The sequence below is a fragment of the Anomaloglossus baeobatrachus genome, chromosome 11 (assembly GCF_048569485.1).
Source record: "Anomaloglossus baeobatrachus isolate aAnoBae1 chromosome 11, aAnoBae1.hap1, whole genome shotgun sequence".
Lineage (NCBI taxonomy): Eukaryota > Metazoa > Chordata > Amphibia > Anura > Aromobatidae > Anomaloglossus > Anomaloglossus baeobatrachus.
The window spans coordinates 58,400,400-58,418,029 of record NC_134363.1 but is presented as its reverse complement, the minus strand read 5'-3'; the positions used below and the strand labels follow the sequence as shown (position 1 = coordinate 58,418,029).

At 51.4% G+C, this 17,630-nt stretch overlaps 1 protein-coding gene across 5 annotated transcripts in view; it reads left to right on the top strand.

Annotated features, from left to right (window-relative positions):
* The window catches only part of CNOT3 (CCR4-NOT transcription complex subunit 3), a 160,921-nt gene that overhangs the window by 107,403 nt on the left and 35,888 nt on the right, over positions 1–17,630 (top strand). For 4 of the 5 annotated variants that reach the window (XM_075329016.1, XM_075329015.1, XM_075329018.1 and 1 more), the window contains 5 exons: positions 1,052–1,185; positions 1,522–1,581; positions 3,403–3,733; positions 5,433–5,538; positions 14,017–14,197. In XM_075329016.1, coding sequence (XP_075185131.1) covers positions 1,052–1,185; positions 1,522–1,581; positions 3,403–3,733; positions 5,433–5,538; positions 14,017–14,197 — 812 coding nt within the window. The remainder of the gene's footprint in view (positions 1–1,051; positions 1,186–1,521; positions 1,582–3,402; positions 3,734–5,432; positions 5,539–14,016; positions 14,198–17,630) is intronic. The other variant, XM_075329017.1, reaches the window with a different exon arrangement.

Genomic DNA, 17,630 nt, shown 5'->3' with positions numbered 1-17,630 from the left:
ATTAGGTGCACATACAAATATATTGCACAAAATCCTGTGCCAATTTTAAGGGGGCTTTACACGCAGCGACATCACTAGCGATGTTGCTCGTGAGAGCACCCGTTGGTTGTGCGTCATGGGCAAATCGCTGCCCATGGCGCACAATATCGCTAGTCCCCATCACACGTACTTATCTTCCTAGCGACGTCGCTGTGGTCGGGGAACCGCCTCCTTTCTAAGGGGGCGGTTCGTGCGGCGTCACAGTGACATCACGCGGCAAGCGTCCAATAGAAGCGGAGGGGCGGAGAGCAGCCGAAAGAAAGTGATGCCTACCTCGTTGCTGGAGGACGCAGGTACGCTGTAGTTCGTCGTTCCTGGGGTGTCACACGTAGCGATGTGTGCTGCCTCAGGAACGACGAACAACCTGCGTCCAAAAGCATCAATAATATTTGGGATTAGAACGACGTGTCAACGATAAGGTGAGTATTTTTGATTAACGGTCGTTCGTACTTTTCACACGCAACAACGTTGCTAACGAGGCCGGATGTGCGTCACGAATTCCGTGACCCCAACAACATCTCGTTAGCGATGTCATTGCGTGTAAAGCGGCCTTTAGTCTCCAAGTCTCTGCAAAACACTTAGACCAAGTTCCCATATAGCATAAAAGCATGAAGCAACAATCTGCATATATTGCCAGACATCTGCAAGTATAACAAGGCAGCGGTTCTAACACTGGTACGTGACCTAAGGCTTTATTGCAATTTTTTAAAAAGTGCTGCAGAAAAGCAGCTTGATTGCAATGCATTAATACAGGTCTTTTGTAGAAAACTTTAAAAAAAAAAATCTAATTGGTTGGTGGCTGAATGTAGATTAGCAGGAGTGTGATTGAGTTCCCACAGCTGTGCTCATTAGTGGACACGATGTGTCCTCGTTACACCCTGATCATATTGCCTTGTGCAAGGTACCCGGGAGTCTCCAGGCAGGATCTAGTCCTGTAGAAACACATCGGTCACACACACGCCAGCGATCCCCATGCCACATTCTTACGTGACTTGTTTTTCTACCCTTCCAGCACAGGCGCTGGCAGCTACTTCCCCACCAGGCCACAGTCACATGGAGGATGAGATCTTCAACCAGTCTAGCAGCACTCCCACCTCCACCACATCCAGCTCTCCGATTCCACCCAGTCCTGCCAACTGCACCACAGTAAGTGCCTTCACCTGTTTTCCTGCAATCACCTATACTGATTGTACCACAAATGTCACTCAATTATTTTTTTTCTTCCCTTCATGGCTGGGCGCACTTTTTTTTTTTTTTTTTTATGCAGATGTTGTGCAGTTTGTTGCCCAACTTTGCATGTCTGTCCTTATCCCAGGAATTCTGAAGTGCTGTGCACATGTTCCTTCTTTTTTCCTTGCAGTTTTGGGTGCAGAAAAAAAAGCAGTGTCAATTGCTGGTGCATATTTTTTTTTTTTTCTCGTGCAGAAATTTTTCTGAACATTAGGTGCACATAGCCTAAATGTGTCAATTTTTCTTTTTCAGGAAAACTCTGAAGATGACAAGAAAATCAGAGGCAGATCTACAGACAGCGAAGTCAGTCAGGTGAGTGGGATTGTGACACTCCTCAACAACACATTTAATTTCTAGCACTTTTCATTGTCCCAAACTGGTCTGACTTTTTGTCCAAGCACAGACTGGCATCAGGACTCCTGCCCTGAACTTGGCAGTCTCAGAAGTATCTATTGGGCAGCCAGGTTCAGGGCAGGAGACCTGTAACCATTTTTTTTTTATCCAGTCCTGATCACAAGTGCATGTGAATTGGGGTCTTACGACATCCTTTTGTGTGTGTTTTTTGTTTTAAGTTTACAAGAATGAAGCCCCCTTTCTCTTTTTGTCTTGTTGTGGTGCCATATTGATTTGGTGCAACACGAAAAACCAATGATTTGAGGGGGGAAGTGGAGGAACGAAAAAATTGATGTGGGGGGGTTGTTTCCCCCTCCCTACATATCTTGCAAAATAACTGCCAGTTTTACATGGACGCCATTGTTACTTAGGTTGAAAAAAGATCTAGGTCCATCTAGTTCAACCTTCTTCCACCAGTTCTACATTTGGTCACTAAGTTATTTATAACCAACAATGTTGTGTGTACTGAGGAAATCATCCAGCCCTTTTATAAAAGCTGTTATAGTGTCTGTCATTACTACCTCTTGTGGTCGGCATTCCACAGTCTGACTGCTCTAACTGTAAAGAACCCTTTCCTATTTAGCTGCCGGAATCGCTTTTCTTCCACTCGCAGTGAGTGCCCTCTGCTCCTTAATACTGTCTTTGGAAGAAATAAGTCATATTTACGTGAATTGTTTTTGATGCTGGCCCAGGTAAATAAACCCACACTGTTGAACTGCACATTCCTAGTTTTAAGATGTGACTTCTGTACACACTGTTCAACCAGAAATCACATCCCAGTGTGGATTTAACTGGGCCATTATTACAAAAACAAAAACGACTCTTGAAAGTGTCCAAAAAGAATTGGAGGCAGATAGAGATATATAGGTCCCAATAGTTTTTGCTTGGAAAAAAAAAAAAAAATTCTAATTTAAAGGGGTACTCCCACCTTCGCCATTTATAGCAGTCTACAAATGCACAAGGTAGGAACACCCCTGTAATATTTCTTTTAAACAAAAATAAAATAAAGGTATACTTGCACATTACTGATTTGCTACAGAGACTTTCTGCAGCCAATCCGCCCCCACACAACTGCTCAGACCCTGAATATTAGTTTAAAGGTTGGCGATTCCTTCCACATTACGAGGGCTTCTGTGCAGGTGAAATTGACATGCTGTGGATTGAAAAGCTAGCCAGTAGATGAGGGGATAGCATAAATCTCATCCAAAAAGCTGCAGAATAGCCATAATGTGTGAACACACCCCGGTAGGAATAAGAGGTGGTTTAGCACATGGCAGATGTATGGCCAAATACAGCACAGGGGATATGTAGCCATACTACAAGTGCCATGTTTTCTGGCAGAAAAGAGTCTCCAATCTCTGGCGCTATTGATGCACTTTGTGCCTTAGGCTGGAGTCAAACTTGAGTCTCGCATCACCCGTCACGGCCACACACACTCCGGACAGGAGTGCTCGGCTGCATGTATTTCTACGCAGCTGAGACGCTCATGCGTGGCCGTGCCGGGTGATGTGATGCGAGACTCACAAGGGTGACTGCGGCCTTTATATAGAGAAATTCCCGAGAATCTAGTATAGGTAAAGGTTTCTTCCAGGATCCCGCTAAGTCTATATTCTCTTGTGGTTTTCTTCTTTTGCAGACCTGCATTTGAGTTCATGCAGGGAGCTTTGTCCTCCTCCTAGCATTGCAGCGTATATGTATATTTCCTCCAAAGTGTAGCAGGGTTTTTCCTATATTTTTTAGTCACCAGCAAAGAACGGTTCTAAAACTATCCATAACAACCATCATCCGCAGTCCCCTGCCGTGACGCCAAGTTACCAAATAGGAAGCAGCTCCAGCACGTCATCTCTCGGAAACGGGCCGGGTACAAACAGCAATGGAGCGGTATCAAACAGCAGCAGTACGAGCAGCAACAGCAGCACCAACAGCAAAAACAACCCGTCCAGCGGACACACGTCTGGTACCCCGACACCGTACGCACAGGCGGTCGCCCCTCCTCCATCTAGTACAAACACATCACAGCCGAGGCCTCCCAGCACCCAGCAAAATACGAGCAAGCAAAACGGAGCAACAAGTAAGGCTCGAAGTCTAATCCATGTACATTTCTCATTGTATGCTGTGCTAAGCCTCAGCCGCCAGTTACTAAAATAATAATGTGACGTTGCATTTATTACCTGCTTTACATTCATTCCATAATATTTAATAAGGCTGAGTTTTCACCGCTGCTCTTATGTGTAAGAGGGCAAGCAACCAAGAGCTTGCAAAATTGCTGCAATTTCTGATAGTGGTTTATAGCATTGTTTTGTGTTTTCATGTAAGGCTACTTTCACACATCAGGTTTTTGCCTTCAGGCACAATCTGGCTAAAAAATGGATGCGTCGAAAAAAATGGATCTGTCACATCAGTTTTTTTTTTTTTCGGCTCCATTTTGATACTGAGCATGCTCGGTTTAAAAAAAACGCAATCCGTCCTTTTTTTTTTTTTTTTGCCGTATTATGTTGTATCCGGCGCCCATAGGCAACCATTATCCAACACACCGGATGGCGCCGGATCCGTCGGCGTCCATTTTTCAATAAAACACTTTTTTTGTGTTTAATTCCAGAAGTGAATTTTCATATGTTCTGGGCATGCCCAGAAATAAAAAAAGATCAGTCGCCTGATTCAGTTTTTTTTTTTTTTTGGATGGCGATGGATCTTGCACCCATAGGCAACAATTGTAGAAAAAAAAAAAAACGGACAGTGCCGGTTCTGACGCAATTCGTTTTTTTTTTTTTTTTTGCCGGACACAAAAAAAGTTGCATGCGGCCGTACAGACACATTTCGCCAGATCAAAATGCAAGCCCATGCTGCACAATTCGGCTCAAACACAACAAAAGGAGGGAAAAACGGATCCGTTTTTTTTAAAAAAAAAAATGCTGGATTGCGCATGATGGCAAAAAGTGATGTGTGAAAGAGGCCATACATTGTGCGGCCGCTGGACAGGACGCACCAACACATTTTGCCGGATCTGGCGCACGCCGGATGAAATGCAACACACCATGCGGGACAATCTGGCACTAATACAAGACTATGGAGAAAAACTGATCCAGCGCCGGATCCGTTTTATCCGTTTTTTGCCGGATGGTGCCTGATGCCAAAAAACTGATGTGTGAAAGCAGCCTAAGGCTATGTGCGCACAGTGCGTTTTTCGGGTGCGGTTTTGGCCTCAAAACTGCAGGACTTTGCTTCCCCAGCAAAGTCTGAGTTTTCATTTTTGCTGTCCGCACACATCTGTTTTTTTTACCTGCGTTTTTGAGTTAAAAAAAAAAAAAATGGACATGTCAGTTCTTTCCTGCGTTTTCCGCCCATGCAATGCATTTGAAAAACGCAGCAAAACGCAGAGATCAAAAACGCAGCAAAACGCACCAAATCGCGGCAAAAACGCATGTGTTATGCGTTTTTTCGATGCAGGTGCGTTTTTAGCGGCCAAAAACGCAGCGTCAAAAAGACGCAGTGTGCGAACCTAGCCTTAATGTGCTAAAACCATGAAAATCCAGTGTGAAGCGATGCCGCAGAGTACCTGCAGCTCAGCCTGGCCTGTGATTAGGGGCACACCCTCCACTCACAGGTTCAGATAGTTGACCAATTTACAAGCCGCCTCTCTCTGCTCATTAGGCCATTTGTGTTCTTGGCTCAGCACTCGGCTGTCCATGTGTAGGAGGAAAAATGCAACCTCCAGGCTGAACAAGTGGAAGAAAATTGTCTGCGCTTACAAAGTTTCTTTTCTTCTTTAGGTTATAGCTCAGTTGTAGCAGAAAATTCAGTGGATACTGCACTTAGTAATAGCAGTCAATCGCAATCCAGCCAGTCTGTGATTCACAACCCACCAACCAGCACTGCGTGAGTACCAAACTGTGTGTGTGTGTGTGTGTGATGCAGTCTATGGGCAGGACTATTAACGACTGCGACTGCTCCAATGTTCAAATTCCGATCAGAACTCTTGGCGATCACTTGTGTTCTCACTCCAGAGCGAGTGTTCCCCACCCCCAAGCAGTAAGGACTACAGGCTCCTAAACCAGGGCTGGGCACAGTGTGGACCAAGCGAGCCAGAGGCCGCACCATGCACAGCCTGTCTGCCGCATGCCACCGGATGTCTCCACTTTTTGCATCTACAGTGGGGAACACATTGGTGGAGGACAGTGCATCTGGCTGTTTTCCACCAATTGGTGTGAGGCACAGCAGATGCAATATTGTCACCTCATCGTGTCTACTGTGCAGAGTCAGTGCACCTGAGGTCGGAGCAGAGCACCAACGGAACAGGAGTGACATGGAGTGTGTGTGTTGTGGGTTTGTAAATTTTTTTTTTTTTTTGGTCAGTCCCCATCCCCCCCCCCCCCTTTTCTCCGTGTGTACAAGATGTTCGCATAACTATGTGAGCTCGCACTCTGTTGGAGGGCCCCCTGTTTGGGGGGTCCTGCGCTGTGTGTGGCTATAGAAGGGGGGGGGGGCCTGCGCTGTGTGTAGATATAGGTAGGGCCCCCATGTGGGGGGGTGGGGGGGCCCATGCTGTGGATATAGGTAGGGCCCATGCTGTGGATATAGGTAGGGCCCCCATGTGGGGGGGCCCATGCTGTGGATATAGGAAGGGCCCCCGTGTGTGTGGGGGGGGCCCATGCTGTGGATATAGGAAGGGCCCCCATGTGTGTGGCGGGGGGGCCCATGCTGTGGATATAGGTAGGGCCCCCATGTGTGGAGGGGGCCCATGCTGTGGATATAGGAGGGGCCCCCATGTGGGGGGCCCATGCTGTGGATATAGGAAGGGCCCCCATGTGTGTGTGGGGGGGCCCATGCTGTGGATATAGGAAGGGCCCCCATGTGGGGGGAGGGGGCCCATGCTGTGGATATAGGAGGGGCCCCCATGTGGGGGGGGCCCATGCTGTCGATATAGGAGGGGCCCCCATGTGGGGGGGCCCTTGCTGTGGATATAGGAAGGGCCCTCGTGTGTGTGGGGGGGCCCATACTGTGGATATAGGAAGGGCCCTCGTGTGTGGGGGGGGGGGCCCATGCTGTGGATATAGGAAGGGCCCCCATGTGTGTGTGGGGGGGGGCCCATGCTGTGGATATAGGAAGGGCCCCCATGTGTGTGTGGGGGGGGCCCATGCTGTGGATATAGGAAGGGCCCCCATGTGTGTGTGGGGGGGGGGGGCCCATGCTGTGGATATAGTAAGGGCCCCCATGTGTGTGGGGGGGGGGCCCATGCTGTGGATATAGGAAGGGCCCCCATGTGTGTGGGGGGGGGGGCGGGCCATGCTGTCGATATAGGAAGGGCCCTCGTGTGTGTGGAGGGGGCCCATGCTGTGGATATAGGAAGGGCCCCCATGTGTGTGTGGGGGGGGCCCATGCTGTGGATATAGGAAGGGCCCCCATGTGTGTGGGGGGGGGGGCGGGCCATGCTGTCGATATAGGAAGGGCCCTCGTGTGTGTGGAGGGGGCCCATGCTGTGGATATAGGAAGGGCCCCCATGTGTGTGTGGGGGGGGCCCATGCTGTGGATATAGGAGGGGCCCCCATGTGTGTGGGGGGCATGCTGTGGATATAGGAAGGACCCCCATGTGGGGGGAGTCTTTGTGTGGGGGAGCCCCGTGCTGTGTGTAGATATAGGGTGGGGGGCCTTTGCTCTATGTACATGTGAACACACATCCCCAGCCGTATGTATGTGTGGAGGCTTAATACTTCAGCCTATTGGGTCGGCCTCCACCCCAGTCGTGGTCCATAATATGGCTTCTTGGGAAAATTGCCCACCCCAGTCCTAAACTATAACTAATTTGCACTTCTTCCTACCTTTTGTGTGCTCTAGTGTTTAATGGCCTCATTTACAAGTTCAAGTCAGATGTTCTGGAAATAATCAGTACCAGTTTTGGTTTGTTTTTTTTTTTCCCTCCTGACTGGTAGCCTGCCCCAGCCAGTATTAGACCCTGTGCGCACTAGAAAATGGAATTTCTTTGTCGCTTCATTGGGAGACCCAGACAATTGGGTGTATAGCTACTGCCTCCGGAGGCCACACAAAGTATTACACTCAAAAGTGTAACCCCTCCCCTTCTGGCTATACACCCCCAGTGGGATCACTGGCTCACCAGTTTTCTGCTTTGTGCGAAGGAGGTCAGACATCCACGCATAGCTCCACTGTTTAGTCAGCAGCAGCTGCTGACTATGTCGGATGGAAGAAAAGAGGGCCCATACTAGGGCCCCCAGCATGCTCCCTTCTCACCCCACTTGCGGTTTGTAAGGTTGAGGTACCCATTGCGGGTACGGCGGCGGGAGCCCACATGCTGTTTTCCTTCCCCATCCCCCTAAGGGGCTCTGAGGAAGTGGGATCTTACCGGCCTCCAAGCCCTGAGGCCGGGCTCCGTCCACAGACCCATTGAACCTGCTGGATAAGGAGCCGGGGTACCGTTCAGGGACAAGGCCCTGCAACATTCAGGTACTCTGTGTCCCCCTATGGACTGGCCGCGCACGCTCCAGACTTGCTGGGTGTGCTAGTGCGCCGGGGACAGTAGCGCTGCGCGCTGGGGTTTGAGTCACTGCAGCCTAGCTGAGTGACTTTATGTGTTGGGAACTACCGCGCCGGCCGCTCCGGGAGCGGCGGCGCAGCTGGGACTTGTAGTGCGCCGGGGACTTAGCGCCGACCGTGCTTTTACGACGGCGGCGCTTATAAATCTAGTCCCCGGCTTTTGCGGCCTAGCTCCGCTTCGTTCCCGCCCCCTCCCTGTCACTCAGGGAAGGGGACAGGCGTTGTGCAATCATCAGCGCCGAGGGCTGGAGCCTTATTTACATGCTCCAGCCCTCTCACTGGGCACAGTGGGACGCAGGTTTCCCGCTTTTTGTCTGAGCACACCCAGGGCCCGCCCCCCCTCCACAGAGACGCCGGCAGCCATTCCTGCATGCAGTCTGGCTGGGGAACGGACACAGGCTCTGGGAGACCCAGACAAGGGATTTCTGGCGACCACACACCCGCGTTAAGCGGGCGGTAAGCAGCACATTCGTGCTGGCCCCACTAGTGCCACAGTGTTATTTGGTGTACTTTTTCCTGTACCAGATATATATATATTGCACTGTAAGGTCGCTTCTTGGCTGTATACCCCTATTGCCCTGAGGAGACGACAACATGTCATCTGCAAAACGCAAGGGTGCCAAGACACAGGCTGTGAAAGCTGTGGGGCTAATCTACCGGCAGGTTACAATGACCCCCATTGTGTGCAATGTTCGGTCCCTGTGCCACTTCGTCAGCCGGAGCCTGTGGTGGTAGTGGCCCAGGCAGAGTCGCCGGTGAACCCTGTCCCAGTGACGGGGACAGAGTTTGCTGTTTTTGCTGACAGGATGTCTGTCACTATGACAAAAATCCTAGAGACCTTGCAGGCCAGGCCAGTTACTCAGTCCATGGACACTGCTGCGGCAATGTTCCCCGGTCCCCCTCAGTTGGAGTTAATCCGTGCTTCAAGGGGGTCCCAGGCATCTCAGCCTGACGGCTCTGATTCAGATGACAGTCCCAGGCAGCCTAAGCGTGCTCGCTGGGAGAGACCCTCCACGTCATCACGCGGATCAGGGTCTCAGCGAGAAGAGTCTCTACATGATGAGACAGAGGAGGGTGATCAGGAGTCTAATCCTGAAACCGCTCTCAATCTGGATACTCCTGATGGTGACGCCATGGTAAATGACCTTATAGCGGCCATCAATAGACTGTTGGATATTTCTCCCCCAGCCCCTTCTGCAGAGGAGGCAGCTGCACAGCAGGAGAAGTTCCATTTCAGGTATCCCAAGCCTAAACTGAGTACTTTTCTGGACCACGCTGACTTCAGAGAATCAGTCCAGAAACACCATGCCTACCCAGATAAGCGTTTCTCCAAACGTCTTAAGGATACACGTTATCCCTTTCCCCCTGACGTGGTTAAACGCTGGACCCAGTGTCCAAAGGTGGATCCCCCAATCTCCAGGCTTGCGGCTAGATCCATAGTTGCAGTGGAAGATGGGGCTTCACTTAAAGATGCCAATGACAGACAGATGGACCTTTGGTTGAAATCTGTCTATGAAGCTATTGGCGCGTCGTTTGCTCCAGCATTCGCGGCCGTGTGGGCACTCCAAGCTATTTCAGCTGGCCTGGCACAGGTGGACTCTTTCTTAGGTCCAGCAGTGCCGCGAGTAGCGTCCCTAACCTCGCAAATGTCGGCGTTTGCGACTTACGCTATCAACGCTGTCCTGGACTCTACAAGCCGTACCTCAATTGCGTCTGCCAACTCTGTTGTCTTGCGCAGAGCCTTGTGGTTAAAGGAATGGAAAGCGGATTCTGCTTCCAAAAAATGTTTAACCAGCTTGCCGCTATCTGTGGATAGACTGTTTGGTGAACAATTGGCTGAAATCATTAAGCAATCCAAGGGTAAGGACTCCTTACCCCAGCCCAGATCAAGCAAACCTCAACAGAGGAAGTGGCAGTCGAGGTTTCGGTCCTTTCGAGGCTCCAGCAAGACCCAATTCTCCTCGTCCAAAGGGACTCAGAAGGAGCATAGGAGCTCAGATTCCTGGCGGGCTCAGTCACGCCCCAAGAAAGCAACCGGAGGAACCGCTTCCAAGGCGGCTGCCTCATGACTTTCGGCCTCAGCCCTCCGCATCCTCGGTCGGTGGCAGGCTCTCCTGCTTTTGCGACATTTGGCTGCCACAGGTCAAAGACCGGTGGGTAACAGACATTTTGTCTCACGGGTACAGGATAGAATTCAGTTCTCGTCCTCCGCCTCGGTTCTTCAGAACCTCCCCACATCCCGACCGAGCAGATGCCCTTCTGCAGGCGGTGTGCTCACTAAAAGCAGAAGGAGTGGTGATCCCTGTTCCTCTGCAGGAACAAGGGCAAGGTTTTTACTCCAATCTCTTCGTGGTTCCAAAAAAGGACGGCTCGTTCCGTCCTGTTCTGGACCTAAAGCTGCTCAACAAGCATGTGAACGCCAGGCGGTTCCGGATGGAATCCCTCCGCTCCGTCATTGCCTCAATGTCTCAAGGAGATTTCCTTGCATCAATAGACATCAAAGATGCTTATCTCCACGTGCCGATTGCTACAGAGCACCAACGTTTTCTACGTTTCGTGATAGGAGACGACCATCTCCAGTTCGTAGCTCTGCCATTTGGTCTGGCGACAGCCCCACGGGTTTTCACCAAGGTCATGGCGGCAGTGGTAGCAGTCTTGCATTCTCAGGGACACTCGGTGATCCCTTACTTGGACGATCTACTTGTCAAAGCACCCTCTCAAGAGGCATGCCAACACAGCCTGAATGTTGCGCTGGAGACTCTCCAGACTTTCGGGTGGATCATCAACTTTTCAAAGTCACACCTGGCACCGACTCAATCACTAACGTATCTTGGCATGGAGTTTCATACTCTCTCAGCGATAGTGAAGCTTCCGCTGGACAAGCAGCGGTCACTACAGACAGGGGTGCAGTCTCTCCTTCAGGGTCAGTCGCACCCCTTAAGGCGCCTCATGCACTTCCTAGGGAAGATGGTGGCAGCAATGGAGGCAGTCCCGTTCGCGCAGTTTCATCTGCGTCCTCTTCAATGGGACATTCTCCGCCAATGGGACGGGAAGACAAATTCCCTAGACAGGAGAGTCTCCCTTTCTCAGACGGCCAAGGATTCTCTGCTATGGTGGCTTCTTCCCACCTCATTATCACAGGGAAGATCATTCCTGCCCCCATCCTGGGCAGTGGTCACGACAGACGCGAGTCTGTCAGGGTGGGGAGCAGTGTTTCTCCACCACAGGGCTCAAGGGACGTGGACTCAGCAGGAGTCCACCCTTCAGATCAATGTTCTGGAGATCAGGGCAGTGTATCTTGCCCTATTGGCCTTCCAGCAGTGGCTGGAAGGCAAGCAGATCCGAATTCAGTCGGACAACTCCACAGCGGTGGCATACATCAACCACCAAGGAGGGACACGCAGTCGGCAAGCCTTCCGAGAAGTCAGGCGGATTCTGATGTGGGTAGAGGAAAGAGCATCCACCATATCAGCAGTTCACATCCCGGGCGTAGAAAACTGGGAAGCAGACTTCCTCAGTCGCCAGGGCATGGACGCAGGGGGAATGGTCCCTTCACCCGGATGTGTTTCAGGAAATCTGCCGCCGCTGGGGGGTGCCGGACGTCGACCTAATGGCGTCTCGGCACAACAACAAGGTACCGACCTTCATAGCGCGGTCTCGCGATCAAAGAGCTCTGGCGGCAGACGCCTTAGTGCAAGTTTGGTCGCAGTTCCGGCTCCCTTATGTGTTTCCACCTCTGGCACTCTTGCCCAGAGTGTTACGCAAGATCAGATCCGATTGCGGCCGCGTCATACTCGTCGCCCCAGACTGGCCGAGGAGGTCGTGGTACCCGGATCTGTGGCATCTCACGGTCGGCCAACCGTGGGCACTACCAGACCGTCCAGACTTACTGTCCCAAGGGCCGTTTTTCCATCGGAATTCTGCGGCCCTGAACCTGACTGTGTGGCCATTGAGTCCTGGATCCTAGCGTCTTCAGGATTATCCCAAGGGGTCGTGGCCACCATGAGACAGGCTAGGAAGTCCACTTCTGCTAAGATCTACCACAGAACGTGGAAGATTTTCTTATCCTGGTGCTCTGCACAAGGAGTGTCTCCCTGGCCATTCGCGTTACCTGTCTTTCTTTCCTTCCTGCAATCTGGGTTGGAAAAGGGTTTGTCGCTCGGCTCCCTTAAAGGGCAAGTCTCGGCACTATCCGTGTTTTTTCAGAAGCGGCTAGCACGACTTTCTCAGGTGCGCACGTTCCTGCAGGGGGTTTGTCATATCGTACCTCCGTACAGGCGGCCGTTAGATCCGTGGGATCTAAACAAGGTCCTTGTTACTCTCCAGAAGCCGCCCTTCGAGCCTCTGAGGGATGTGTCACTTTCTCGACTCTCACAGAAAGTGGCCTTTCTGGTAGCGGTCACGTCTCTTCGGAGAGTGTCCGAACTAGCAGCGCTGTCATCCAAGGCTCCTTTCCTGGTCTTCCACCAGGACAAGGTAGTGCTGCGCCCCATTCAGGAGTTTCTCCCTAAGGTGGTATCCTCTTTTCATCTTAATCAGGATATCTCCTTGCCTTCCTTTTATCCTCATGCAGTTTATCGGTATGAAAAGGATTTACATTTGTTGGATCTGGTGAGAGCACTCAGAATCTACATTTCCCGCACGGCGCCCCTGCGCCGCTCGGATGCACTCTTTGTCCTTGTCGCTGGTAAGCGCAAAGGGTCGCAGGCTTCCAAAGCCACCCTGGCTCGATGGATCAAAGAACCAATTCTTGAAGCCTACCGTTCTGCTGGGCTTCCGGTTCCATCAGGGCTGAAGGCCCATTCTACCAGAGCCGTGGGTGCGTCCTGGGCATTACGACACCAGGCTACGGCTCAACAGGTGTGCCAGGCAGCTACCTGGTCGAGTCTGCACACTTTCACCAAACATTATCAGGTGCATACCTATGCTTCGGCGGACGCCAGCCTAGGTAGAAGAGTCCTGCAGGCGGCAGTTGCCTCCCTGTAGGGGAGGGCTGTCTTTGCAGCTCTAACATGAGGTATTTCTTTACCCACCCAGGGACAGCTTTTGGACGTCCCAATCGTCTGGGTCTCCCAATGGAGCGCCGAAGAAGAAGGGAATTTTGTTACTTACCGTAAATTCCTTTTCTTCTAGCTCCTATTGGGAGACCCAGCACCCGCCCTGTTGTCCTTCGGGATTTCTGGTTGTTTTTCGGGTACACATGTTGTTCATGTTGAATGGTTTTCAGTTCTCCGACGTTACTTCGGAGTGAATTTGTTTAAACCAGTTATTGGCTTTCCTCCTTCTTGCTTTTGCACTAAAACTGGTGAGCCAGTGATCCCACTGGGGGTGTATAGCCAGAAGGGGAGGGGCCTTACACTTTTTAGTGTAATTGCTTTGTGTGGCCTCCGGAGGCAGTAGCTATACACCCAATCGTCTGGGTCTCCCAATAGGAGCTAGAAGAAAAGGAATTTACGGTAAGTAACAAAATTCCCTTCTTTTTTTCTTTCTCACATTGTGTCGTATTACCATTTGGTGAATGATCCCAGTGAAGATCGATCAGGGATCCTTTTGGGGCTTCCGAATGCCAATAGTGTATATATATAATACGGGAGAGGTTTACTCCGGGGAATCTTCCTAATATGTATGGTGTGAACAGAGCCTGTCATAAAGACGGAGCTGTCCTGATCTTTTCGCAGGGTCTTTAGCCCAGAATCTGCTAATGCGTAATGTTCCGATCCACAGAAAGTAACAAGTGACACACTGTCTGCAGGAATCTTTTCACTGTCTTATCCAAGTTATTTTTTTTTTTTTTTGTTTTTTCCCTAGAAAAGAGACGAACAGTGTATCGCAGCCAGCCAACAGCAGCAGTACCAGCACTGGGCCCAGCTTACTAATACCCTTAAATGTAAATCCTCCTAGTTCGCCAACACCCAGCTTTAGTGAACCGAAACCCAGCCAGCCACTACTAAACGGGCCTCCTCAGTTCAGCACCACCCCAGAGATCAAGGTAAGAGAATCAATGAAGCGGCCAAACCTACACCATTTAAAGGGCATCTGTTCATATCAATTTTTTTTATTATTCTTCACTAGTTGTGTCGGCTTGCACCTGCTCACTCTTGTCTTCTTGGAGGTGCTGGTCAGTTTTCTGATATTTGTTGATGGCATGTTTTAGCACTGCAATGTGCACGGTGACTACTGTTGGGAAATCTACACATATACTTAGGAATTACTCATTCATTTTCTGATGGACAGATTCTAATATATGCCCAAAGGTCCTTAAGGGAGATCAACTCCTTAACCTCTTCACGACGTACTGGGTTGGTGTGTTATGAATCTTGTCAGGCTAATCGCTGCCACAGGCAATCTGCAGTGATCCCTGCACATGTCAGCTGATTTGAAAAGCTGACATGTGCGGCTATCAGGCACGATAGGCACGATTATGAAAACCAGCCTGTGGTCAGTGTTCATAGTAGACTGATTAGACTATTGCGGGTTCAAGTCCCCTAAAAAGGACTATTGAAATACAGTAGGGCAAAGAAAAACTATAAATTACTTTTTTTCTTTATCGTTCCTATGGGAGACCCAGACATTGGGTGTATAGCTTCTGCCTCCGGAGGACACACAAAGTACTACACTAAAAAGTGTAGCTCCTCCCTCTGAGCATATACACCCCCTGGATAACCAGATCTAGCCAGTTCATTGCTTTGTGTTCAGGAGGCATACATCCACACATGCATTCTCATCTGATTTTTCATTTTTGGAAAGTTTTTGAAGAAAAGCAGGTCCAAGCCTGGACTCCCGGCATGTCCCTTCTCACCCCACTGTGTCGGCGGTGTTGTTAAGGTTTATTCCAAGGCTGGAGCCTTACATGCCGCGCTCCTTCACCATCCCTCGGGCTCTGGCTTGAAGTGGGAGCCAGCACGGTTCTCCTTGCTTTGCAGGAGGCCGGTCTCCATCCGCAGCCCTTCAGGATCCTGCTGGACGAAGCACTCATCCCTAGGGACTTGGAACCCTGCGTCTCAGCAAGCTAAGTATCTGAGACGTTTATATTCGGGGGGTCCCTTGTGCTTTATTGTTGGGGAGAGTGTGCTGTGTAACTGTTCTGACATTTCCGGCCGGTTCTCTGGTTGTCGCCTGAGAACCGCGCCGATGGGGCCTGCGCGCCGGCCGCATCGCTTAAATTTAGGCCCTGGCTTCGCCGGAGGCCTACTTTCGATTTCACTGCCCTTGCATGTCAATCATGCAGAGGGACAGTGCGGCTCCGCCCAGCGGCCGTTTGGCACAGGGGAGGGACACTCCTCTCTGAGTACATGTCCCCTCCCCTGTAAATCTCCTTGGCCCTCCAGATCCCGCTCTCAGAGCAGGTCCTGCCCCCTCTCCTCACTCCGGCGCCATTTTATCAGCGTTTCTCTCTGCGATCGGCGCTGGCTGCAGCATCCCTGCTAAGCTGCTTGGGGGTCCGGGCTGTGGGATCTGGAGGGCACACAAACTGTCTGCTAAGCCACAACCTCCGGTTGTGGACCTGCTTATATACTCTCTGGGGGTCATTCTGGCTCAGAGCCCCCACTTCAGCAGCATGTCTCACACGAGGTGCAAGGCTGTACTCAATATGCACTGCATGTAAGCTCGTGCTGCCTGAACCGAGCACATATCCACATTGTGATGCCTGCTCTAACCTGACAATGCCTCAGCCTGGAATCGCCCCCACAGTGGTCCCTCCGGCTGCTCCGGCTCCGGTGGCTGAACCCCTGGCTTGGGTAGAATCCTTCTCTAAGTCTATCTCCCAGTCCTTTGCCGACTCCATGGGAGAGCTGTCCCGGACTCTGCTGAGCATGCATCAGCCCCCTTCTCAGGGCGCCTCTGCTGCTTCGGCTTGCTCTGCAGAGCTCACAGAGGATTCTTCATCTGCACCCAGACCCCGTCCTCCTAAAAGGAGACGCAGGCTCCCCTCTCCTTTCTCGTCCCGCGGCTCTGATTCACGAGCTGACTCGCAGGACGAGGAGGATGTCTTTACTGGGGGCTCGGATGCTACCTCCATGTGCCCCATTGATCTGACCGAGGGTGACGCAGATGTTAGTGATTTGATTGCGTCCATTAATTCTGTACTGGACCTCAATCCGCCTGTATCAGAGGAGCAACCCTCTCTGGCAGAAAAGCACCAGTTTACCTTGCCTAAGAGAACAAGGAGTGTGTTCTTCAACCACTCCAGTTTTCAGGCCACTGTGACCAAGCCCAGGGCCTGTCCTGACAAACGCTTCCCAAAGCGTGGTTCTGATGACCGTTTTCCTTTTCCACCTGAGGTGGTCAAGGAGTGGGCTCACTCACCAAAGGTAGACCCTCCGGTGTCTAGACTCTCAGCCCGGACAGTTGTATCAGTGGCTGATGGCACCTCACTTAAGGATCCCACTGACCGTCAGGTTGACCTTCTGGCCAAATCTGTATATGAGGCGGCAGGGGCCTCGTTCTGCCCATCTTTTGCAGCAGTGTGGGCTCTCAAGGCCATCTCTGCTTCTCTGGAGGAGATGCATTACCTCACTAGGGACTCTATGCCTGAAATGGTTGCCTTAACTTCCCAGGCTTCAGCCTTTTCATCCTACGCCATGTCTGCCATGCTGGAGGCTTCTCACCGCACTGCGGTGGCTTCGGCTAATTCCCTCGCTATCCGCAGGTTCTTGTGGCTTCGAGAGTGGAAGGCAGATGCTTCTTCAAAGAAGTACCTTGCTGGGCTCCCATTTGCTGGGTCCAGGCTGTTCGGTGAACAACTGGATTAGATTATTAAGGAAGCTACTGGCGGAAAGAGTACTTCCTTGCCACAGACTAAAACCAGGAAACCTGTCCAGGGCAGGAACCAGTCGAGGTTTCGTTCCTTTCGTTCCTCTAACTGGTCGTCCTCTAAGCCCTCGGCCTCGTCCACTAACTCAGCCAAGGACCAGAAGCCCAACTGGCGCACGAAGCCGCGTCCTCAGAAGTCCGCAGGAGCTGCTGCCACCAAGGCAGCCTCCTCTTGACTATCTGGCCGAGCCAGCAACGTTCTTGGTCGGTGGCAGGCTCTCCCACTTTGGCGACGTGTGGTTTCAACACGTCTCCGATCAGTGGGTGCGGGATATCATCTCCCACGGCTACAGGATAGAATTCTCTTCCAGCCCGCCAAACAGATTTTTTCTGTCAACTCCCCCCTGCTCCAAGGCCGCCGCCTTCTCTCAGGCCGTGGCATCCTTGCAGGCCAACGGAGTAATTGTACCGGTTCCCGCCCAGGAACGGTTCAGAGGTTTCTACTCAAATCTCTTCCTAGTCCCCAAAAAGGACGGTTCCTTCCGGCCCATCCTGGATCTCAAGCTTCTCAACAAGCATGTTCAGGTGCGGCACTTTCGCATGGAGTCTCTGCGATCAGTCATTGCCTCAATGACCCAAGGAGATTTCCTGGCATCCATCGACATCAG